The 24,586-nt window shown below is 43.1% G+C and overlaps 3 protein-coding genes across 3 annotated transcripts; 1 reads left to right on the top strand and 2 right to left on the bottom strand.

Moving 5' to 3' along the window:
* Positions 1-4,790: 4,790 nt before the first annotated feature.
* On the bottom strand, positions 4,791-6,531 carry mrpl36 (mitochondrial ribosomal protein L36). The gene is made up of 2 exons (XM_083645738.1): positions 6,417-6,531; positions 4,791-5,228 (listed from the first exon to the last, which is right to left on the bottom strand). The coding sequence occupies exon 2, from the start codon at positions 5,219-5,221 to the stop codon at positions 4,838-4,840; it is 384 nt and encodes a 127-aa protein (XP_083501864.1). The 5' UTR covers positions 5,222-5,228; positions 6,417-6,531; the 3' UTR covers positions 4,791-4,837.
* Positions 6,532-6,757: 226 nt separating this feature from the next.
* On the top strand, positions 6,758-12,221 carry ndufs6 (NADH:ubiquinone oxidoreductase subunit S6). The gene is made up of 4 exons (XM_083646347.1): positions 6,758-6,932; positions 7,817-7,870; positions 8,269-8,391; positions 12,084-12,221. Exons 1-4 carry the CDS (start codon positions 6,789-6,791, stop codon positions 12,150-12,152), a joined length of 390 nt encoding a protein of 129 aa, XP_083502473.1. The 5' UTR covers positions 6,758-6,788; the 3' UTR covers positions 12,153-12,221.
* A 6,388-nt stretch (positions 12,222-18,609) lies between these two features.
* irx4b (iroquois homeobox 4b) lies at positions 18,610-23,760 on the bottom strand (the record flags this gene model as incomplete). Its single annotated transcript, XM_083645966.1, has 6 exons — positions 18,610-19,208; positions 19,314-19,473; positions 19,632-19,788; positions 20,794-20,903; positions 23,051-23,242; positions 23,716-23,760. 6 exons carry the CDS (start codon positions 23,758-23,760, stop codon positions 18,610-18,612), a joined length of 1,263 nt encoding a protein of 420 aa, XP_083502092.1.
* Between the last annotated feature and the right edge of the window lie 826 nt (positions 23,761-24,586).

Genomic DNA, 24,586 nt, shown 5'->3' with positions numbered 1-24,586 from the left:
TGCCTTTTCTCTCTGGCAGCACCACGTAAACAGCATACAGGCAGCTTGTAACAGGAAAAACAGAACTGGCTCTACAGTGGCCTCGGAGGTACAAAAGACGCAAGGTGCAATGCAAAACGAGTGAACACCCTCTGCTGGTGAACAAGTATAACTCACTCGCCTACACTAACATTTACTATTTTGTTGCCCTTCTTTTATTAAAATACCTTGTTCACACCTCAGGGCCTAACAAAGCAAGGGTGCTCCAACAACTGTGGTGTGTTTGTTTTGATGGTAAGACCTATTCAGTATGTTATATCATTGCTTCATTATATCATATCATATCATTGCTCATTGCTTGCTACATTCAAAACACATTTGTATTGAAAAATTGTATCCTGGGGGAATATGCTTGACATTCCATTAACCAGTACCTCTTGACTTACAGTACGCTCTATACATTGTAATGGGGGCCAATTGCGATTTCAGAGAGGTATGTGTAAATTGTGACACATACGCTTAGTATACAAGGTATTATTTTTCAAAACATATTTGAATCTTCCTGCATTTCCTTCTTCAAAGGAAAACATGCTGCATATTAGGAGATGGTGGTGTCTTGTTCTCCTGCAGAACTTCCCCATGCCGTAAGTGCCCTCAATATCACACTTAACACATCAGATCCCTTTTAAATAATCTGTTTTACTCACTGTCAACAGACCAACATGAATGTTTTCATAGTGAATGTATGTTGTCATTAAATCACCAAGGTCTGAAGAAGACAGATTGCAGGAAAGAAAAAGGCGACGAGAGCAACAAAGACAACAGGTGAGAGGTCATGTGATTAATTAGTCTTGTAGTCAAAATATTGCTTGCAGACTAAAGCATAATCCCTCCACTTATTTCAGGATCTGGAAGTGGTGCCTCCAAAAAGGTTCAGGCATTCAGAATCTGTTTCTGAAGCATCAGGTATTGTTCAAAGCAGTATTATTGTACACACATCCATCAAGGTTGTAGATGTGGGATGTCACAGAGCTGGTTTTGCAGTCATTTTTCCATTTTCATTAAACCAGTATACTTCAAATCAGCTAATGATCTTTTTTTTTTTTTACATCTTGCATTGTTATTGTGCCTATAAGAACCACAATCTGTTTCCTTTCTAGAAGAAACTGAGAACTTGCTAGAACTGGGAACAGGGAACGGGGTATGTTGCCTCTTGTGGGCTTTTCTTATTTCACTGTTTTCTGCCTTCTCCAACCTGGTTTTCTTTATTTTGGATTAGGAGGATGCTCTGCTTAGGGACACCATTGAGGCAGCAAGGTGGTGTGGCACAAAAACATTCAAGGGAAAACTTTCCCTTCCCCAAGTCATCACCGTGGACAAGGAAGATCGCTTGAGGGCAGTGGTGGAACTGCGACAGATGTCTGATGGCCTGGATGAAGAGGAGACTGAACTAAGGGAACCGTTCATGTTCCATTTCAGTCTGCAGGAAGATTACGAAGAATTTTGTGTAGAAATTATAGACACAAGGCGAATGCGGGTGTCTGCTGCTTTTGGAATAAAGGAATAGAGTATACAGAACACTTACTGTTTTTGACACCGACAGGAATAAAGCGTGTTCAAGTGTCAATGGCACAGACATCACTTCAGTCTCTGATCTCCTTAATGTAGCTGATATAATTGAGTGTACACAAATTTAACATGTGTCACTCACTTGTGGAAATGCTATGGTATATATATTTTTAAATATAGGCAGCATGGATAAAATAATGGACTTAGTAAAAAGAAAACATTTAACAAGTAAAAAATATAGGAATGTCTGTCTATCAAATGCATTGATTTCACTTCACTGTTCCAATTCAGCTGGCCCTAGTTACACAGGTTTCAAGTTCAGTGGGAGCTGAACTTCAGTAAGAAGTTGTGTGTGAAGTTTTGAGGGCTCATGAAAATGTAAACGTGTTCCCATTATTTTATTCACAAGATGAGACAAGAATATCGAATATTAGGTAAAAAATATCCCAACACCTACACAGAACATTACAATAATAATGTGTTGTAGTCACTGATGGATAAACCTATACAAAGTCTGCTAGGATCCCCACTAGCTGCTAAACACAGTGATATTCAGAGTCGATGGGTTAGGTTTTCTATAGATACCTGGTTTCGTCTAGTGAAACAACTTAAAATTCAGAAAGAAATAATATTGAGGTGGCTGAGCCTTGACCCAGACTTTAAGCCAGCTGCAAGTGATAATAGATTTATTCAATGGGCAGAGAAAGGAATCACAGCACTGTTTGTTGGTTCAGTTTGATAAGCATGAATTTCCAGACAATGTCATAAAAATACGATCTTGTTCAACAGGATGTTTACAGATATATTAGAGTAGTTTTGTGGATACATGATAAACACTGTAAAAAGAGTCACTATGAACTTTATCCTGCGGAGGGCAGTAATACGCCTAGAAGCGTGCACACTGCCGAAGATCTGATAGAAGAAGAAAGAGCTGAGTTTTACTTTGAGTGGGCGGAGTCAAATGCGTTTGACTCCGCCCGTGTTGAGCCACTCCCCGATCTGCAGTCTGCAGTCAGGGGCTTCTCGTCAGGCCCGCCCCTAACGCCGGGCCTGCCCCATTGGCAAGTGCAAATATTACATGTATAAAACATGAGTGTGTACACACACGCACATGTGCACGCACAGCACACCGTTTTGTGTTCTTCCTCTATCAGTATCAGCAAATGTTCAGCCTTTAGAAAAACTTTTCAGAGTTATTGGAGGAGGTTCTGTTTGTTGCCAAACACCTTGAAGAGTAGTCAGGTTTCCATGGCTGCGCTGTTTGTTTGCAGGTTGCAGTCTGTCAATACTGTGTGCATTGTGCTTTCTCTTCCTTTCACTAAGACCACAAAAGGTGAGTCTTGACATTTGGATAGTGATTTCTTTCTCAAAGCAGTGCACTTAAGAAGTGACTTTTAACATGCGGTCAGAAGTTGATGCAACTTCATAATTCAAACATTGCTAAACTCTGATCTGAGGGAACCGTGTGGGATACCTTGACGATAATACAATAGTGGTGGTTGGTTGGAAGTGGTGTGACGAGTAATGACCCTCCCACTCTCCTGGCCCTGTTTTGCAGGAGCATGGTTGGGGTCATCATCAGGCTGATGTTTTGCAGGAGCATGGTTGGGGTCATCATCAGGCTGATTGAGTGGACCTGGGCCCGGTGCACTCATTGGGCTTAAGACCTTCAGACAAGTCACCATTCAGTCTCTCTCCCTCACCGATGCACTTTTGGTCCGTTCTTTTGGTTTGTAGAAGTTTGTGTTGTTTAGTCCTTTGTTTTAATTTAGGTAATACATATTTTTTAACTTTTACTTTGGCGTATGACTCCTCATGTGTTACTTCCTTGAGCCGTTGTTGTAGCAGTGGCCAAATGTGTTATTTGGTAGGCTGGATTCTGTAGGTGACTTGTGTAGCTAAGACTTTGGCTCCCTCATGTGGTTCAATTTGTGTAAGAACAATACACAGACAGGCCTATAGCATTATAGCACATCGGCAACATGATTTTAGGCTGTTACAGATCCATACACAATAAATAATGGGTTAACCATCATTTAATTAAATGCATGTGGAATATGTATTCAATTGCATATTTTGTAATCTGTAATTGTATGTAAACATGTGTTGCATTGTTTGGAGGTTGTCATTTTGGTTGGAGCATTTATTTTGGAATTGAGTTTTTGGTTGGAAGTTACTTCATGTTAGTGGACTACTTCCTTAACTAAACCTCTGAATTACAAGCTGAAATACTTTGCAAATATTACTGCAAGTAGTATTTGAAACGCTGCATGTTAGAGAACAGAACATTATTGTTAGAGGAAGGTAACTAGCAAGCAGACAGGTGTGCCTTCCTGCCACATTACATTACATTACGTAATTTGGCAGACGCCTTTATCCAAAGTGACTTACAATACACATTTTTGTCAGCACTAGAGCAATCAACTATGCAACTCAGTCTATGACAACTACAACTTCTGAAGGAATAGTGGTACAAGTTTAGCTTAGGTTAGTTTAGACGTTTTTTTTTTAAGAGAGAAAAAAGTTAGTTCAAGAAGGGCCCAGATGGAGCCTGAAAAGGTGTGTCTTTAGTCTTTTCCGAAAGATCGGCAGTGATTCGGCCGTCGTGACCGAAGGTGGAAGCTCATTCCACCATTGAGGTGCCAGGGACGAGAAGATGCCATTTCTGGATGCATCTGGCTAGTGCTACTAGCATGTCTAAACACAGTTTAACTGAGCAGAGCTACTTTTTATACCCAGAAGTTACAACAGTTAATTTTTGCTAATACATGTATAGCTATGTCAAATGAAAAAGAATAAGGCCACAATCCAAGTCAACAAGTAGCCATTAGCTAAAGGTGACCGACACCATTGGTTTTGGTATTGACTCTTGGTTAATTATTTGTTATTGATAGGGCACACTTTACTTGCAATAATTGCAGTAGTAGTGCCAATACATGCAACTAACTAAGAGAAAGCTATTATAGTTGGCTAATATTTGAACATCATAGGGTTCATAATATGGTTTGGAAGTTAAAGAATGCTAGTTTAAAGAATGCTTAGACTCAGTTCTCAGTCTCTATCCGTCGGCGCTGTTGGCACTGCTGTCCAATTGTCTGGGAGCCGAGACTAAAAGAATGCTGGAGGTTTCTGCATTGTGGTTTGTGTAATAATACTTTGTAAATTATTTTTCTTTTTACCAATGAAAGGTATGGTCAGTCCAACACTTTATTGTCAGAACAAATTAATGAAAATAAGTCTCCACACTCTCAAAACACTTGTACCAACACTTCTCCAACATGACAGCATGTTATCCCTGCCTCTGCTTGTGTCTTGGGTGTGTTTTGCAGAAGACAAACAAACGTCCCCTCCGTCGAACAATGAAACAGTCTTTGCAGCGTCTTTTCAGGGCCGACTTGGTCTTCATCCCTGCGGAGGGCTGGACGCAGGGCAGATGCTGACACCGTCCCAGCAGGGATGCACCGCACTGGGCAGAGGGTCCAGACGAGGGGGGCTGGATGGAGTTTGCTCTGGCTGATGACAGCAGCAGACGGCTGGGCACTGCAGTGAGGGTGGAGAGACATCTGGAAACACTGGCTGCAGGTGAGGCGGAGCTCAGAGTGAAATGGGTCACCTGGGCCATTTGGCGAGTCAGGGAAATGACCAGGTGCTTCAACAGGAGGGGTGCCATCATGTCAAAGCTTGAGAGAGAGTGGAAGAGACCAAGAGCATTTACGTTAAATAATCTAATGTTAGCCTACATCTTACATTAATATCTTGTATGCACTTTTGACAGTGGTTTAGTGGTGCCTGGAGAATGAGTATAATTAATTTGCAATGGATATAAACACCGTCTCATAAACAGTGACATGTATTGACATGACTGATGACATCACAATTGCTCAAGTGACATCCATATTGTTGGATGAGTTCACTGATGACATCACAACTGCTCCAGTGACGCTTCGTTCACAGTCCAACACACACTTCACACAGCCCTTTCACAATAAAAGCCCAACACACACAGCTCTTCACAATGTTGATCACACTGCGCCAGGCGGAGCATCTTCCCACACGTCACCTGCCAATCACACAGTGTGGGCGGAACCTCTTACCACCCAACGCCTGTCAATCAAACCGTGTGGGCGGAGCCTCTATCACCATGTGGAATGTGTGCAACTCACTGAGTGATGTCTGTCATCAGGGATGTCACTGTCAAGGCGTAAAATATGTATCATTGTGGAGCTTGCCATTCAGGACAAACAGACAGACATGCCACCAATTATAGAAGTAGGATCAGTGTACTTTTTAAGACTATTATTCAGTTTAACTCAAAGATGATATAGGCTGCGCCTCTGCAAATTATTTAGCTAAAGCTCATATTTAGAGATAATCAAATATAGCTAGCATACATTATCCCTTCACTCTCCTTGCCCTGTAAGGTACCAATAGTTAGAGGGCATTTAGAAGTGGTATACTCAATGGTGACTGAAAAATAAGTGCTTTTACTACTGGGTATATATACCCTGCAGTGCACTACTACAAAAATACTCCCCCAAATTTTGTAGGTTGACCCCACACACACACACACACACACACACACACACAGAGCTTGTCACCATTGTCAGCTTTGCTTGCCTTGTTCATGTCAACTATTTACAGAGAGAAGGTGATTTATGTGTAAACCATGGTCGTCATCCTCTAACAAACAATGTTACACCAATACCATTCTAGCTAGGTTAACGTTATGCTAAGTAAGTTATCGTTACATGCCAAGGAGAATGCATGCAGTCAATCCTGCAGGCGTTCAAGGCCAGACACGAAAGCAGACGAAACCAAGTGTTATTTCGCCGTCATCGTCGTATCACAAAATCGAAGAATACACAAACCTTTATGATTTCCCAAGAAGTTCAAAACAAGAGTCAAGCCCCTGAATGTAGCGTTTTAACCACCGCTACACGGCCGCGGTGCTGTTTGTTCTTCTAGGATATAATTGCTTCCGGGTTTACGACAAGACGTCAATGGAGAAATGACGCAGAGAAGATACTTTCCTGTTTCCTCGGGTTCCGTACTTATTCGTCAGTGGTGTCCCCCCATTTTTTTATTTGTTGTTTTTATTTTGTTATTTTTCACTTGACTTAAAAGCACAACGACGCTAATTTTCTAAATTATGATTTAAATGTTTATTTCACTTGGGAGGAACCGGGGAGGAACTAGAGAATCGCAAAGCATTTTGGGAAAACACAGGCAGTTGTGTAAACATGGCGGCCGCAGCGGGCAGGTTTCTGTCCTTCAGTAAACATGCCAAGGTGTTCGTTTCACCCTGGAGGTTGTCTGCCGTCCCTGCACATCGCTACGGCGTAGACGTCTCCAGTACCGGCGAGGTCATCACCCACACTGGACAGGTACGGGTTTAATTCAACCTGTTCGTGTGCTCTCTATTCCAGGGTGGAGGTGAAAAGCTAGCTTAGCTAACCTTAGCCTTGTGCCAGTAACGTTGGTTCTAGCTGGTAATGGGTCCATTATCGGACAGGTAACGACAAGACATCAGCCTCCAGACATCTCGTCTGTGACAAGCCTCTTCCCTATCCCATGGAATTTCTATGATGACCCTCCACTGGTCACTCCCTGTACGCAGACATGATAAAGCATGAAAGAGCTAGTTATTGTGTAATGACCCATATTTCGCAGCACAAAGACAGTTCACAGGGTTTTCCTACCTGGCTTCGGTGCAACACCAAGCCAATTTGGGCACCACCTAAGCCAAATGAATGTAGCGATAAAATCAACGTTGGTCCCCAACTACTTTAACAAGTTGCTTTTTGGGTGTTTTTTTATTTATAGTCTGATCTGGCTTTTCCAAATGTTTGTATACAGATATGGTAGTAGCAATGGCCCTAAATTATGTGAAATGGCTTTTTTTTTTTTTTGAAAATGTGAGATTTTCTACTTCTTAACACCCAGCGACACAGCCCTCCGAAAAGCCAGGGAAAACCCTGGAATCGATCTCTGCTTACCAATGTCCCATGAGTGCAAACTAACTCTGGATGAACAAGTCCCAGTTTGGCTACATTGCATAATACTGTACGTTCTCGGTCCCAAGCCTTGTTGCATAATGGTTTCTAATGCTATATCGTACCCAAATCTCAATCTTGTCAGACATAGTTGTGGCAGGAAGCTGAAGTCATGCTGTTGTTTTGGAAAATAAGATTTGACCAGAGCTAGCAAATTGTGTTTGTAATGACTGGTGTTGATGATCCCATTCATATCGTGTGTTCCCTGCACTCAGGTGTATGATGAACATGATCACAGGAGGGCCAGATTCATTGGCAGACAGAAAGAGGTAAGTTATATGTGGCGACTTTGTTTGCTGTGTGCAGTCTCATTCATGAGTACGTCACAAATCAGCTAAATGTTTCACAGAATTTAAAAGGTAGCTAGTAGCCTACTGTTCAATATTGCCAGTCAACCTGGATCAAAATTAGGAATAAATACCGTAGGTATTGGACAACAAAATGTGTACTCCCAAATGGTGCACAACTGCATAAACAGTGTGACTGTTGTGTGGGTCACTAATGCTGTGTGTGGTCACGATGACCTCAGTTAATCAAACTATGCACAGTCTTTCTTTTTGTAGTAGGAAAACACCACGCAAAATTCAGCATTTTCACTATGTTTCTCTAGTTTTTGCCAGCAATGCTAATGTCTGGACTGTGTCGACGTCAAATTGTTTGTTTCCAGGTGAACAAGAACTTTGCCATCAAGTTGGTGGCAGAGGAGCCTGTGACTGACATTTCAGCCAGGGTGGTGTCCTGTGATGGAGGTGGAGGAGCCCTGGGCCACCCCAAAGTCTACATCAACCTGGTAAGGGCCAGCAGTGCACACACTAGTAAATGCCTAAATACTACTAATACTAAATACCTCTGTCCCCCACATGATACAATTGGCCATCCGTCCGTCCGTCTGCCAAACATGATATCTCAGACATCACTGGTCTGATTTAGATGAAACTTGGAGGGTTGATGCATTTTGGTGTGTAAAAGTTACACTGATTACCATGATGGGGTTGCTATAATTAAAAGTTGTTCTTGTTACTGAAGGCTCCAAGCATTGCCTGCATCATTCTATGGGCATCAGTGTTGCTCCTTGAAGCATGCCAATAACTCCAAAAATATTTGCTAGTAGTGGCCTGCTTTGATCATTTGGTCATTGTGTTCCTCTTCTACCCAAACAGGATCACATGTGCTTGGTAAAGGAAACTCAAAATGTGCTGATAGTATACTGGACCCATAGTAAGCCCATTTTAGTACAGCACGGTACTTTCACAATGAGTAAACTATTGTCAAGCAGTATTCACTTAAATGGTAAATGGCCGGCATTTATATAGCGCTTTTATCCAAAGCGCTTTACAGTCAGTAGGTACGTTCACCCATTCACACACCGATGGCGGCAGGCTACCACGCAGGGTGCTGGCACACCAACGGGAGCAATTTAGGGTTCAGTGTCTTGCCCAAGGACACTTCGACATGCAGACTGGAGGAGCCGGGAATCGAACCACCGACCTCTTTTATCCAAAGCGATTAGTGGACGACCCGCTCTACCTCCTGAGCTACAGCCGCCCTTAAAAACCTCACTTCATCATATAAGACTGGAATTCAGACATAATACTACTGGATATGTTTACATACATGATTACACACCCTCCCCTACTGTCTGGATGTAAACAAACCAGCATGTGCTCGTGGGAGTTTACGATTGGCTGTATCTTTAGTAGCCAAAGGAGCGGAAGGCAGATGACATCTCGTAAAACCAGCGCAGTTTGGTAGTATTTTGATCCAGTAAATGAAAATGGTTGTATAATTAGGCTGTGTCAGATAAAACTGGCATATAACGTTAACCACTCGACCGACATTCAGCACAGGCATGTGGACGCAAGGACAGCCCAGCATGATGCTAGCTATAGCAGCACTGCTAAAGCGTAAGCCACACAAGAAAGATAATGCAGCTCATGGCAATGAATGACTGCGCAAGATGCTTCCAGTCAACTCTGTTGAAGGCAAAGGCAAAGTTAAATGGACTATATTGAGCCCGAATACACAGTGCTGGGGTGAGTTGCCATGTTTTCTGATGTGCAATGTTCATAATAAACTGCGCAAGTGTCACACACGATTTGGATATTGATGAACGGTTTCAAATGGCTCTTAAATACACACAATATTTATTCGGACGTTTTAACCTTATAAATTAAATTGTGCTCAGTTTTGGCTGTTTTCTGAGTGTTTTTTTACTTATTCACCTTATGTTCCAACACAGGGGTGAGCCAGTTACTTCCTATTGTGTTTACACTTCCTGTGACAGTACTGTAGTGACCAGGCTGCGTTCCGATCTGCTGGTAGTTCCCCTTCGAAGTGGACTGCACAGGGGATTCAGCCATGTTAACTCATTGAGTGCCATGGACGTCCTTCGACGTCCAATTAAATAGTGACGTAGAGTGCCACGGACGTCCTTCGACGTCCAATGCGTTTTTTGACGGTGGGACGTCGATCAAAGCCTTCCGCAGCTCCTGTACAACTATAGTAGCTATTGGAGGTCTATAACCTATTTTACAGAACCCTTAGGTGGCGACAGTGCTCTCCAGATTACAGAAATGTCAGGAATACACAGCCTCAAATAGCCTTGATGAAAGAGAACCCGCTCATGCTGCAGTCTAGAGCCATGTAGATTGTTCTGGCTGCAACTGACGGTGCGTGCGAACACAGTCAATCCGCGCACACAACTGAGTCCTTCTGCCTCTGTCTGTCTGTCAGCATAGTTTCTCCACATGATTAGCCGCTAGAAAAGCAGCAGCGCGACACTGAAAAGCCAAACCTTTCACTGCAGTCCGCGTGTGGCTTCTCCATGTTGCGCTGCCTGGGAGGCGGCGCTTCCCAGGCTTCCTAGACGCTTGGTGCGAGGCTGTGTGTTACTAGTGTGGGGAGGAGTTTTCAGCTGAGGGGGGGGAGGGGGGGTGGGGCACGCAGGGCAGGACACAACTACACCACATCACTACATCAGAAAATATTACCGTATCTAGAGTCAGTGAATGTGCTTGAAATGCTGCATTTCACATAGGGATGCACGATATATCGGCAATCATATCGGTATCGGCCAGTATCGGCCGGTTTTTTAACATATCGGTCATATCGGTATCGGTCAGATGTTGCAATGTTAATATCGGTTATCATTATCAGCCAAATTCTTCACATTGATATGAAATAATGCAGTAAATCTATGATTTATGGGCTTTTCCAAAGGCTTTGCAAATAAAGAAATGCATAACTTTTTCAAATTCAGTGTTAACATGTGTTTTTCAGTATGTACAAAATGTGATGATCATAAAAATGTGGTTTTATACAGATCATATCGACATCGGTAAATATCGGTTATCGGCCATAACAGCAATGTTAATATCGGTTATCGGCATCGGCCAAAATTTTCATATCGGTGCATCCCTAATTTCACAAAAGGCTGAATATCTCAGCTTATAATTTGAAATGCCTGAAAACGCTGAAAACAACCTATCTTCTCCGGCTCATAACTAAAGAACGGAAAATGGTATCAATAAACTTTTTTTTGCTGATGATACAATAGAGTCTCCTTGTTCTTTTTGCGTGTTCGGTGTTTACATAGTAATATCACACAATATTCTGTGGGCCTCGAGAAATCACTGAAAACGCTCTGAAAACTCTGGCACTGGGAGCGTCCGTTCTCCAAAAGTGGCTGGCACTCAATGAGTTAAGTAATATGGCTCAATACCCTGTGCAGTCCACTTCACAGGGAACTACTAGCCGATCGAAAACGCAGCCATTTTTAACAGGAAGTCATAACACAACTGGGTCAAGTGGGCGGGGCTACATAAGGTGAATAGACTAGTCGAATAGTAATTTTTTTTTTACTAGTCATCAGGGAGATTAGTCGCCACCTGCATCCCTAGGTGGAAACAGGACAGAGTAAAAAATAAAATAAAATGAAACAACAGATAACAACAAAGCAGTCAGACTCTGCTGGAATCTGTTAGCTACCCAATGCCCAATATGACATCATCAAATGTCGTCTTTTGTCCTGACCTACAGTTCACAACCCAAAGATAATCAGTTTAGTCTCATAGAAGCCAGAAAATAATCACATGTGCACCCCCCCCCCCAGTCTTAAACGATTATCAATTATAAAAAATAGTTGCAGATTTTTTTTTCCGGATGGTCGAATAATCGATTAATTGATTAATCATTGCAGCTCTGTACATACAGTATTTGCTATTGCGGGTCACACTGGATTATTATAGTGCATGAAATTGTACCAGTGATAGATATTGGCTCTCTGTACCATGTTCTCTCTCGGTCTCCAGGATAAAGATACTAGATGTACCATGTTCTCTCTCGGTCTCCATGATAAAGATATTAGATGCACCATGTTCTCTCTCTCTATCTCCAGGATAAAGATACTACGTAGATGTACCATGTTCTCTGTCTCCATGATAAAGATACTAGATGCACCATGTTCTCTCTCTCTGTCTCCAGGATAAAGATACTAGAGTGGGCACATGTGGCTACTGTGGATTACAGTTCAAGCAGAAGCATCATCATTGAGACGCCTCCTCTGTCCTTCCTGTCCTGTGTAAATTGTCGTTCTGGTTAATAAATTATATCCATTCTTCATTCTGTCTCTGAAGCTTGTTTGGACAGGCATAACCATTTTTATTTAAAAATATTTCAGAATGACCATTGAATGTTTTCAATTGTGACGTGGCATTGAGATTTTTTTATAAATTGTATATGAATAATAATGCAGATTCTTAGGTAATTTCTGATCCTAGTTTGAATTCCATAACTTGCAGAGCTTTCATGTCACTTAAAGATCTCTCAAGCCAAGAGACCATTTCTTCCACAATTTTTGAATGCTCCAGAGACAGTTTGTATTTCCGCCCATTAAAAGTTGGATAGAGGAAGTTGTCATCTTACAAAAAAAAAGTTTCAGACCAGAAGGAAGTTTGATGGTATTCAACCAATCCCCAAGTTGGCTAATGAGCGGAAACCTGCCTTCGATGGTCAATCACAAGTGGGGAAATGAGCAGATACCAACCTTTGATGGTATTCGACCAATCATAAGTGGAGAAATGAGCGGATATCCCGCCTTATTTTTTATTTATTTTTTACCAACTTTGAGACCCCTGAAATACAGACGGGTAGGCGGGAGCATTTGTAAATTGCGGGAGGCAATGCATCTGTCTTGAGAGACTACATAAAAGATGATTCAGGCTATATCAACCTAGTGCAGTTATAATTCCAGTGTTGGATAGCTGGGTGCAGTTCTTCCTGTGGCCGGCAGAGGTCAGCAGTGTCGCACAGATCTTTATGGTGTATGTACATGGGTACAGAGTTAGAGCCTAAGTACTGTGTACCCTACTTTTATTATTTTAATACACTATATAATTGACTAGAACAAAGCTAGTTATTTTAAATGGGACACCAGGGTGGATATTGCAGTAAAACTGGTTTGACTTTGTTACCATAAAAAGCCTGCTGTGCTGATTTATAGTGAAGTGAGATGAGGGCTCAGGGATGAAAACTAGACACCTTTTGGTCAGAGTTACATTTTTGATCCCAAAATATAGGGCACTTAGGGAATGATTTTATGTCTTCCCCGTATCGTCACCTTTTTCACTCTCCATGAGTTTGCATCCCTACACACCGCACTTATCAAATCTGATATCTGGCTCACTGTTATTATCCATACAAGTAGCAAACGGATGCCTTCACTGCGCCAATAATTGTTTACTTGGGATATCAGCGCTTTGAACCTGCGCTCATAAGTATGGCAACATATGGCCTGCCTCCGCTGTGTTTATCTTGAGGAGCGTGGAGAGGAGACCTTAGCATTCCTGGTGCATCGGGCCCTCCCCGTGCCTGCGCTGTAGAGTCTCGCTCTGCCAAGCCTGGAAGACATCGGGAGGGAGGCAGCCTGATAAGACACAGCAGCGCGGAACAATACATGTTTGAAGAAGATCATATATATATTTCATCGGGCTTATTCTCCATAGACCTCTGCATGCCAAATTGGCCCGCGCTCGGCTCAGGCTCCAGACAGCGCTAGCCTGTCCTGTCCCCAGTGATGCAGCCAGTGGAACTGCATTTTCCACACCATGGAACTCAGGTTGGGAAGAGTAGTCAGGCTGATATAATTGGCCCTGGTGACTCCTGGAAGTGGGGCTTATGCTGTAGTTAACCTCATCTATAGTCAGGCCAGTTTGGATGATTGAAGGGGAGAGAGGGGAGCATTGTTAAAATGAGGCAGGCAAGCCCGGGTCACTGTCAGAGAGTTGACTGCTTGGCTTCTGTGGTGGGTAAGTTTGAGCCGTTCAGAGGTGCTGGCTGGTTGAGTTGTAGGCATTGCTAGGGGCAAAGTCTCGGGATGAAACTGAGCATATGAATTGCGTTGAATTAAACAGCGCCGCCTTTAATTATTCATCGCCCTTAAATGTAGCACACACACACACACACCGTAATAGACAGAAGGGGTAATGCTCTTTTGATAATAATCTTCAGATAACTCCACATTATGCTGGAAAATGTCTGAAGTCGGAGTCATCCAATTTGCAGTCAGGCTCATTCATGGGATCAAACCTGAACTGTCAAATCAGCGGAGAGCTCTGGCTACATCCACCAGCTCTCTGCTGTCTTCCTGCATAATCTTAGATCATAATTGAGGATACTCTGAAGCATAATGTGACCCGCACTGTTGGCTCAGATAAGTCAAGACAGAGATAGACGCCCGGGAGATTATAATCAGAGTGAAAATCTCCTCACTACATAGACTGTATGGGCCACACAATAGATAATGGAGTTAAATGTCACTGAATTCTTTAATAAAATGCCCCCCCCCCAAAAAAACAATCACTCTCTCCACACAAAACATCCTGCTCGCTGTAGTAATTGCCCTATTAAAATCTCCCTCCTTTTAAGATGTGTCATATTACGACACTTCAGGCTCATTATGGGGCTCCCTGCAGCCAATTATCTGAACCGTCACTTGGGGAAGTCACCGTGGCCACAAGGCACTCGTAGACACCGATCTGGGAGCAGCGGGTCCTCCTCCGATCCATTACCGGCTGTATGGGAGTCAAAACAGAGGAGCGACCTTTGGTCATTGTCTGCGGGCGACTCCACTCAGCCCCACTTCAGAGTCAGGTGAGAGAGCTCCTGACCTTTACCGTGGAAATAATGACTTGTTCTAGTGGCAGGAGCTCACAGGGTTACCACAGGGAGACCGACACTTCTGACCACACGTGACACTTTTTGGAGGAGAGAGAGAGTCTGCACTCAACACTTTGATAGCCCCGGAAAACTAAAGTGTGTGTGACAAGACGCGAGAGACTTGTGTGCGGATGTGCATGTCGACGTGCGCGGCTGTGTGTGTGTGGGGTGCTATGGGAGAGAGATGCAGACGGTGTTGAAAGGGAAATAGGTGTCAGACTGACGTGTGCAGAGAGCAGGAGTAATTTGAAGTTGTCAATACTTCCTGTGCAGACATTCCATCAAAATATCTTACATGTAAATGCTATGGATGCACGATATATCAGCCAATGTTAGTCATTTTTTATAGGCTATCCATATCGGTCCGAGGAGCAAAATAACAGCAATGTTAATATCGGTTATCGAAATCGGCCAAAATGTTCATATCGAGAGGAAACAAAGCGGTACATTTATTATTTATGGGCTTTTCCAAATGTTTTGGAAATGAAGAAAGTCTGTCTCAAATGCAGTGTTTACATGTGTTTTTCCACTAAGTACAAAGTCTGAGGGAGTGCAGACTTCATAAGGAGTGGTCAGAGGAACTCGGACGAACTCAATTAGGAAAATGCCCACTGCGGAGACCCGAGTTCAACTCCCAGCAGCCGTACTTCCGGCTTGGTCAGACATCCCTACAGGCACAATTGGCCATGTCTGCGGGTGGGAAGCCAGTGGGGTATGAGTCCTGGTCGCTGCACTAGCGCCTCCTCTGGTCGGTTGGGGCACCTGTTCGTGGGGAGGGAAACGGGGGGTAATAACGCAATCCTCCCACGTGCCACATCCTGACGGTGAAACTTCTCGCTGTCAGGTGAAAAGAAGCGGCTGACGAATGCACATTTATCGGAGGGAGCACGTGCTAATCTACAACTCTCCACAGGTCGGCTGAGGGGAGGAATTGGGGGGGAAAGGGGATTTTTACTACATCCTCCAGCTGACTAGCTCTTTGGTGGGTGTAAACAATTCTGGGTTGCTTCTGGGTGTAAACATTTCATCTGTTATGCACGACACCATGTTGTGTTATGCACGACACCATGTTGTGTCACCTCTCTGTCCATCGTCCCTTAAGACACACCTACCTGGTGGTGTGAGCCAGACAAGTCAACAGCGGCGCTAACACTCCCTCGACCTGTAAAGGAACTCAGTGGGGCTTAATCACATCATATGGCCCAGGGAGCAGGCCTCCGTGTCAGACTCGCTGCTGTGGGTCTCCAGGAGACTGACGTGAGGTGAGACGAGGGGAAAGGAGGAGAGAGAGGGCGGGGTGGGCTCGAGGAGGATGGGGGGCGGGGGGAGAGATGATGGGGAAAGAAGGGGAGATGGGGTGAAGAGACAAGGGCTGCAGCAGTAGGGAGGAAGGAGCGAGAGGTCAGTGGAGCAAGATCGAAATGTGAAACAGTGAAGTGAGAGAAGAGGGTGGTGGTGGTGGTGGTGTGTGTGTGTGTGTGTGGGGGGGGGGGAGGGGTAAATCTCACAAGAAAAAGTTCAAGCTTGCAGCCCAAATCCTGCATATGGTCAGTTTTGAAAGTACTTTGAAGGTTTGCGGTGGTTAAGTGCGGACTACGGGTCAGATTTTTTACATGTTAGATGCATTGTTGCTGTACCCGTGCGTTCCATCTCCAAGGGGAACACTTTACAATAAGGGCCACTAAATTAATGGTTAGTTAATGCTTAATAAAATAATTACCTGTGTTATTGTTTAATAACCCTAACCATTAACTAACCCTAAACTAGTTAATAATGCATAAATTAATACCATAGTTAACATGAACCCCATTAGTAAATTATTACTAGACACATTAGTTAACTGTTAATTAAGGGTTATTCATTTAGTGACCCTTATTGTAAAGTGTAGAAGAAAATGAAACGGCATCCATTCATTCCATCCACACTGTGGCAATGTCCATCTTATCCGATCATCATTATGATACCATTTAGACACTTATTTTCCTTCAAACAAGTGCAAAATCCAACCCATGGATTGAGATCATTCCACTTTTTTCCAATGCAGTTTCAGTTGTTTTCAAGATCGTGTCACAATTTTGAAACAGGGCACAATAAGTCACATCCCCCTCAGACTAGTATCAAGATTATTTTTTTTGCTTTGCATTGGAAATATGCCAACTCAAATTCTCAAATATCTCACACTGTTGGCAGATTTTTCCCACTTGTTGTTTTAAGAAAGATTTTAAGACACAATACTAGACCCCCCAGCCAGTGTTCACTACGCTCTGGGCCCAGGGGGGGCCAGTCATGTTCCTAACACCTCAGGGTGAGAACAGGTGGAGCCTTATCTCTCTTAACCCCACTCAGCACTGGGCCAACCTCTTATCTGAGTGCCATTCTGTATCCATCATGACACTACCTTCCGCCTGTTTAAAGTCAAATTCAAAAGTCAAATTCAACTGCTGATTCATTTTTTTTACGCAACGGAAATAAAATCAAGGATAATTGAAACCGAAATATATGAAATGCATTTACAGCCCATCACAATGACATCCTGTCCAACAGTGAGTAAGAAGAAAGAAAACTTTATATGGGGCAAAAAAAAGTCAGATGTCATTATTTATCATCTTAAATCTTACTTATTTATGAGGCAGAAAAAGAATGAAATTCTCGGTTGAATTCACCCTGAATTATTTAATCTGAAATGGTTAATTCCATACAAAGCCCCAGCAGATCCCTCCTCTGTTCTGATAAATACTTTATCGCCGTTCCTAAATCGAAAACAGAGGAGAAAGATGGGGGTGAAAAGTAGAAGAACTCGCCTCACTGCTCCTGTGCCTTCTTTTACAAAGTGTTGCTTTTTGAAATCTTTTGGGAGTCCTACATTTGTGTACATTTGGTTAATAATTTACAGTAAGCAAATGGAAATGTATTAAAAAAAATAGTCCTAATGATGGCAGCCTCTGTTTATTTGCGTTCCATCCTATTGGTTTGTACGGCAAGATCAGCGATGTGGATAAAGATATGAGTGTGACAGTGTGACTCTTACTCAAATTTACTTAAGAGGTTCTATTAGGCGTTTTGTGCATGGTGGATTTTCTCGCAGTCCCAGGTTGACAAAGTCAAACGCCGCCCTAATGAAAAGGGACGCATCGCTGATTGCAGCTATATCTGGAGCCTGGGTGGAAGTGGCATCGATTTAACAATTTAGCAGCACCCTCCTCTGTGTGTTTCCATTAGTCACGGCTGAATACCGCCCACTCCCCCCCCCCCCCACCCCCACCCCTTCACTTCCTCAAAACACACACACACACACACACACACACACGTCACACAAACACACACACACACACACGCAGCCAATGCTACGGAGCTATATCCCGCTATTCCTGAACAGGAGTTACAGCATCTAAACCAGCACCGTTTGCAGCAACCACCAGCGGTTTCAGCACCACGGACAGCTAACATAAGGGCACACTCAGAAATCGTTGCCATGCTACAGAATACATCTTTTATTTTTGTGACTCGGTGCATGTGCAGGCTATAGTGCAAGTGTACAATATTGGATATTTTTTTCCCCATGTTTGTGAACCATTGTTGGTGGTGACAAATTCTCACTCTAACAGTCAAAGTATAGACATTTGGCAATTTAAACAGTCTATGATGAGACAGGGCCAATCGAAAATGCCAAAATACGATATTGGTAATTGTAGTTGGGTCAAATCACAACAACAAAATATACACTTTTTGTCTGAAGTCCAGCAGTCTTTGAAAATTCTATTGATTTTGTCTTGTTTAGTCAGCACAGTGTGGGCTACAACGATGACGAAGGCCTGATATGTTCAAAGGACCGCCCCGGTGTTCTACTCTCCATCATGGCGTCATTCAGTCCTTTCCACAGCGCGGCCGGTTTGGGCAGCATCTGGCCCAGGGACCTCTGTTGCAAAGGAGAGTCGTGGAAAACCCCGTCCACCCACTCTCTGAGCGTGGCTACCGGAGAGTCCTGCTGCCTGTCCGCCGAGCTCAGCCCCACATTTGACGCATACCCGGGAGAGGAGGGCCCGGTCGATGACAGCATACACGGAGGGTATTGCAGCTGCAAGCTGGGGTCCAGAGAAACGGCAGTATGGGCGATGGACCAAATCTTCGGTTTGGTGTCTGGACTTTGGAGGTCTGATCCAAGGTAGAAGCCGTTGTTTTGGCCTTGGGCCAGTGTGAGTTTGGGGCAGTCTGGGGATAATCTCTCTTTTCCATGCAGTTTGTCTGCGTTACATGTGAGATGAGAAAGATGTGTCGTTGGGTTTGCGGCGTTCTCCTCACTTAAAAACGGTGGTTTGGGTTCACAGTCGGAACCATCCGACTCCAGCAGGTCAAAGTCCTCAAGATCACTCTGCAGGTCTGAACACTGCTGATCTGCACGCATGAGTAATAAAGTGCACAGTAAATCTACAGTTATAGAACAAGTGCAACATCTGGACCAAGTGCAAACCATGAAGCAAGCCAAAACGCATCGCTTACCAGGCAGTTCTTTCTCACTTTTGATTGGCTCCTCAGCTCCTCCGTCGCTGTCGTCATCACCACAACCTCTGTCGTCAGAGCTCTTACAGACCCGCGGTGACCATGTCACCTTGTTCTCCTTCTTCAGCCTTCGGCGTGCATTGGCAAACCATGTGGACACCTGAGGGAGAGGAAGAAAGAACGAAAGAAAGAAAGACTCAGTCGATCAGTTAATAATTCTGTTTGAAGATATTTTCGCATGAAGAAGTTAACTAATTTTCACTAAACAGCCACCCAGTGCAACCTAAAGTCCAATGTTCCCACAAGCAGTCCAATCACCTGTGTGAGAGTCATCCTGGTGATGATGGCCAGCATGATCTTCTCTCCTTTAGTGGGATAGGGGTTCTTCTGGTGCTCCTGCAGCCAGGCCTTCAGGGTGCTGGTGGTCTCCCGGGTGGCATTTTTACGCCGTGAAGCACCATCAGAGCAGGTATACCTGGAAAATTAGGTGACATTCAACACAAACCATTTATTTACGCTAAGCTGCAAGAAAAAGTCCAAAAGTGTAAACAAGCACTCCTAAATGAAGGATACTTGACTTAAATGAATAGTTCACCCAAAAATGAAAGTGTTGTCATTGTCTAGTACTCACCCCCATGCAGTTGACGACACGCCGGGGAAGTTTGCCATATACTCCATATAGCAGCCTTCTCCAAAACAACTGAAGTCAGTGCGGGGGTCAGTTCTTCAGAGTTCCAAAAAGACCAATATTTAAACCATCGTTTAGTGCAAATCTTAATTAACTACAGCTGATAGATTTGCAACAAATAATGGTATATAGGCTACTGTATAGGTCTTTCTATTCACAGTGACTGGCTGTGTTTGTTTTGGAACTCTAGCTCCCCAATTGACTTCAGTTGTTTTGGAGAAAGCTGTGAAGTTGTGCTGGCAACCTCCCTGCCCTCTGTGGTATATGGACTAACACATTTCACTGCTGTTTTATTTGGCTTGAGGGCGAGTATAGATGACAGAATGTTCCGTTTTGGGTGAACTATCCTTTAAGGCCAGACATCCCTCATGAATCTGATACATACATTTTAGATGGATACATTTATCTCAGAAAAAGTATCAACTGTAATATATATAGTGACACAATAGGAGATAAAGCATGTCCATAAAGGACGATAAGGGCACTATAACCGCACTATTGAGTGCCACTGACACTTTAATTCCCTGTAGGAATATTATAGTTATAGGACTAATAGGATTACACCACAGGAGATTAAAAAAATACCATAAAGTATGATAAGGTCACTATAAATTCTCCGTTGAGTATAGCGTAGACGCGAGTCTCTATGGGAATATACCGTATATTTCATCAGGGAGTCAGCGGTCCCAAGTGAAGGATGTCTGTGAAGTGCAAAAACTAGATTTGTGAATTAAGATAATAAGATCTAACTATAGGACATTAACTCTTTAGCCTAAGCAGACCTTGACTTACCCGTATCTGTCGTAGGGATACTGTCCGAATGTGTATTCATAGGGGTAGTAGGCAGGAGTTTGAGATGTCGCCATATGCACAGACGCAGCGTCTTTGGGATCTAGTGGCCCCTGAAAAAACATGAGCAAATAAGTCACATTAAAAGGCTTAAACAAACAAAAGCTATGAAAGTCTTACGGAAATCACTATATATTTCCACAGTATTCCTACAGGACCATATAGGTTATTAAAGTCAATTAATAGTTCGCTTTTTGTAGCCTACTCCTTTTTTTCCTCCTGTGATATATCTCTACAATACAATGGATAATGTTCATATTATGCATTGTTGTTGCCAACATGCCCACCAACTGTCTGTAGGCTACATACAATTTGTGCATGCGTAATTGCGCATTTGTCTATAATTTGGACTGGAGCATGCACGGATTGACTGAATGCAAAAGGATAATGACCTAAATGACCCACATGGAAAGAATCTATATGAACATATATGCAACTATATGCAACCTATATGCAACCTATATGCAGCATATATGAGCATATAGGCCATATATATGCCGCATATAGGTTGCATATAGGCCAGATTTAGGTGCATATATGCGCATATAGGAGCATATAGGCCATATATATGCCGCATATAGGTTGCATATAGGCCAGATTTAGGTGCATATATGCGCATATAGGAGCATATAGGCCATATATATGCCGCATATAGGTTGCATATAGGCCAGATTTAGGTGCATATATGCGCATATAGGAGCATATAGGCCATATATATGCCGCATATAGGTTGCATATAGGCCAGATTTAGGTGCATATATGCGCATATAGGCCACATTTATGCCGCATATAGGTTGCATATAGGCCAGATTCAGGTGCATATAAGTGCATATACCGGGCATATAGGTCTCCTATAGCTTCTTTATATCCACATATAGGTACTATATGTGCACATACAGGGCATATATGTCTCCTATATAGCTTCTTTATATACACATAAAGGCCCTATATGTTCATAATACAGGTCATATAGGTCTCACTTCTTTATATCCACATATAGGCCATATATGTACACAATACAAGGTATATGCCTCCTATATAGGTCATTTACAAATCTGTTTGTATACACTGTGTCATAATCCATATATACCCAGCGAGCACAAAACGTTTTTTCAACGTTGATTTTTAGTTTAAATCTGGGTGATATTGGGTTTGAACGTCTAAGACCTAATTTCACCCTCTTTTCAACCGGCTAAAATGCGGTTACAACGTAAACGTGTAAAAAAACACAATTTGGTTCATCATATTGTTAAAACATTTGTTGTAGTTTGGAATAGAGACAATATTGATAGTGTGTGAATTGGCATTTTATTGTCTTTTATTGTGTAACTGAGAGTTGAAATCTGATCTACACGAAAACTACATTTCAACGCATTTTATGTCACATGAAATATCATAAATATGGGACTATAGGCTATGTGGTGCCAGCAAAAAGCTTCCAGGACACAACTATGGTTAATAGTTTAGCGCAATACTATAAAATAATGAATTCAGTTCCTGCAGCAACGAGCATGCGCAAGTACTTACTAGCTGTGACTGACTATAGACCAAAGCAAGTCTGCACCGGTCTGCACCAAGTGCGGAACGAGGTGCTCTGGGCACACTATTAACAGACTATACGAGGCTCTGTGTAGGCCTACCTCCTGAGTCTCTGGTTTTAAATGAAGTTAACCTCTGAAGCCGTACAGCCTACAGACTATAGATGCACACACACACACAACATCATTTTAGTCTGTTACGATCGTACGCATCACATAAAATAACTTCCCGATCGCTGACAAGTGTGGTCTACGTTGTGTGCGAGAGAGTATATAATGTGCCCGGCTCTCTCGTTAGTATAAGAAAAAGTATAGCTCAGCGCTAAAGCGCACGGCTTGAACCTTGGAGAACGGGGTTCGAATCCCGTGTGCGCTGCTATTTTTTTTTATTTAAAATCCTACATATAGGTACATATATGTACATATAGGTTTCCCATATATGGTGCATACATAAAATTGGCCGATTTCCTATATTATATGTACATATAGGTACATATATGTACCTATACATATAGGTACATATATGTACATATAATATAGGAAAACGGCCAATTTTATGTATGCACCATATATGGGAAAACTATATGTGGCCCTATATTAAAACATATAGGGTACATATAGATTCTTTCCATGTGGGGACACAGAGTTTAAATGAAACTCACCCTGGAGTAGAGGGCGGTGGCGTCGCCAGAGCAGGCGTTGTAATAGCCCTGGCTCTTCGGGTAAGGGCCGCTGTAGAGCCCGATGCCGGTTCCAGGGGGGAGCTGGTGCCCCGGGGAGTGCAGCGCCGGGTGGGTTGGGGGCGTTCCGCCGGACTCCAGACAACCGGCCAGGGAGCTGGGGCTCACCAGAAACTTCGGAGGAATTCAAAATCACATAATTTATTCTCTTATTTTGTTCCATCACTTCTATAGAGAGTTATTCCCTCCCGCACAAAAGTACAAGCACATAAATATTAAGTTGTCCATCGCAAAAAATAGTTTGTCTTCAGTCTGCTGACCCAGGGTTTAAATGTTTACTAAAAAAAAACACACACGTTCCAATCAACTTGTATCGAGAATTCTCTTGAATTAAGCGACATTATTTTGGAGTGATTTGCCATAATTACTGTCTTGTTTCAAGATAGTGAGTGACACTTGTTTCCAGAAAACATTTGAAGCGATTTCATTTATTCTTATCTCACCTTAGGTGAGTTGACTTTCTGACTTGTTTTAAGCAATTATAGAATATCCAACTGTAAATTAAAAATTGATATTTTTGCAGCCAGCTTGACTGTCAGTGGTTCAAAAATAATAACAATATTTAACAGTATAAATATTGAACCTACCTGCGGCGTGGTGGAGTAGGAGTATCCCAGCTGCGAATAAGCCATAGCTCAAATGAGATCAAAGAGGCAAAAGCAGGAGCGCAGACCCGGGGCGACATCCAACAGCATCCGTGCGTAAAGGTAGGGTTTTGTCCCGCTGACACTTGTTCAAATCTACTTTTCTAGCTAACTTGACAATTCTTACGACTTGAACAGCAGCTTGAACGGTCTTATCCAATTGGGTGGCGCATAGACCTACGCATATATCTACATTTACGCACACATTTACGCACCACTTTGGACAGCGAGTACGGTCCCAAAGGTCACTTCCTGGCTCTTCTGCAGATCCCCCACGTTTATAGACAGTGCAGCCTTGACACAGCTCCCGCTATCATCAGACGCATCATACAGTCCAAAGCGAAAGAGTGTGATCAAACCATGCGACTCCCTGTGATGCGCTCCTTGGTTTTAAGGCGCGTCTCTCTGACGTCAAGCTGGACTCTATAGTGTGTGTGGTGTAGCCCGCTGTTATCAAGATGAAGGAACTCACCTCATTAATTCCCTCCCAATTTATTTCAGCTCTTAGCCGGGAAAGCATCCTCTGCGCAAGCGCAATGAAAACCCCCAACAGCCCCCCAGGCATATAAGAAGTAATGAGAATGTGATCAATTCTCACCTCCAAATAAACACATACGCACGCGTGCACGCGCACACACCTCTATACGCACGCGCGCTATGGCCAGAGGGGGGATCAGGAACGTGATGCGGTGACACCACATTGACACGAGGTGATTGATGACTACAACCTGATATTAGCATAATCGTTTTGCCCTGTAGTTTAGATAACTTGTCACCACAGAGAAATCTCCCTGTCATCCACATATTCATGAGT

This window comes from Poromitra crassiceps (assembly GCF_964638095.1).
Source record: "Poromitra crassiceps genome assembly, chromosome: 11".
In the NCBI taxonomy this organism is placed as follows: domain Eukaryota; kingdom Metazoa; phylum Chordata; class Actinopteri; order Beryciformes; family Melamphaidae; genus Poromitra; species Poromitra crassiceps.
The sequence above is the reverse complement of the archived record's forward strand: the minus strand, read 5'-3'. Positions and strand labels throughout refer to the sequence as shown.

Coding starts and splice junctions, on each gene's coding strand:
- mrpl36 (XM_083645738.1), bottom strand. CDS start 5,221: ATGATGGCACCCCTCCTGTTGAAGCACCTGGTCATTTCCCTGACTCGC.
- ndufs6 (XM_083646347.1), top strand. CDS start 6,789: ATGGCGGCCGCAGCGGGCAGGTTTCTGTCCTTCAGTAAACATGCCAAG. Junction 6,933..7,816: donor TCATCACCCACACTGGACAG/GTACGGGTTTAA, acceptor CCCTGCACTCAG/GTGTATGATGAACATGATCA. Junction 7,871..8,268: donor TCATTGGCAGACAGAAAGAG/GTAAGTTATATG, acceptor GTTTGTTTCCAG/GTGAACAAGAACTTTGCCAT.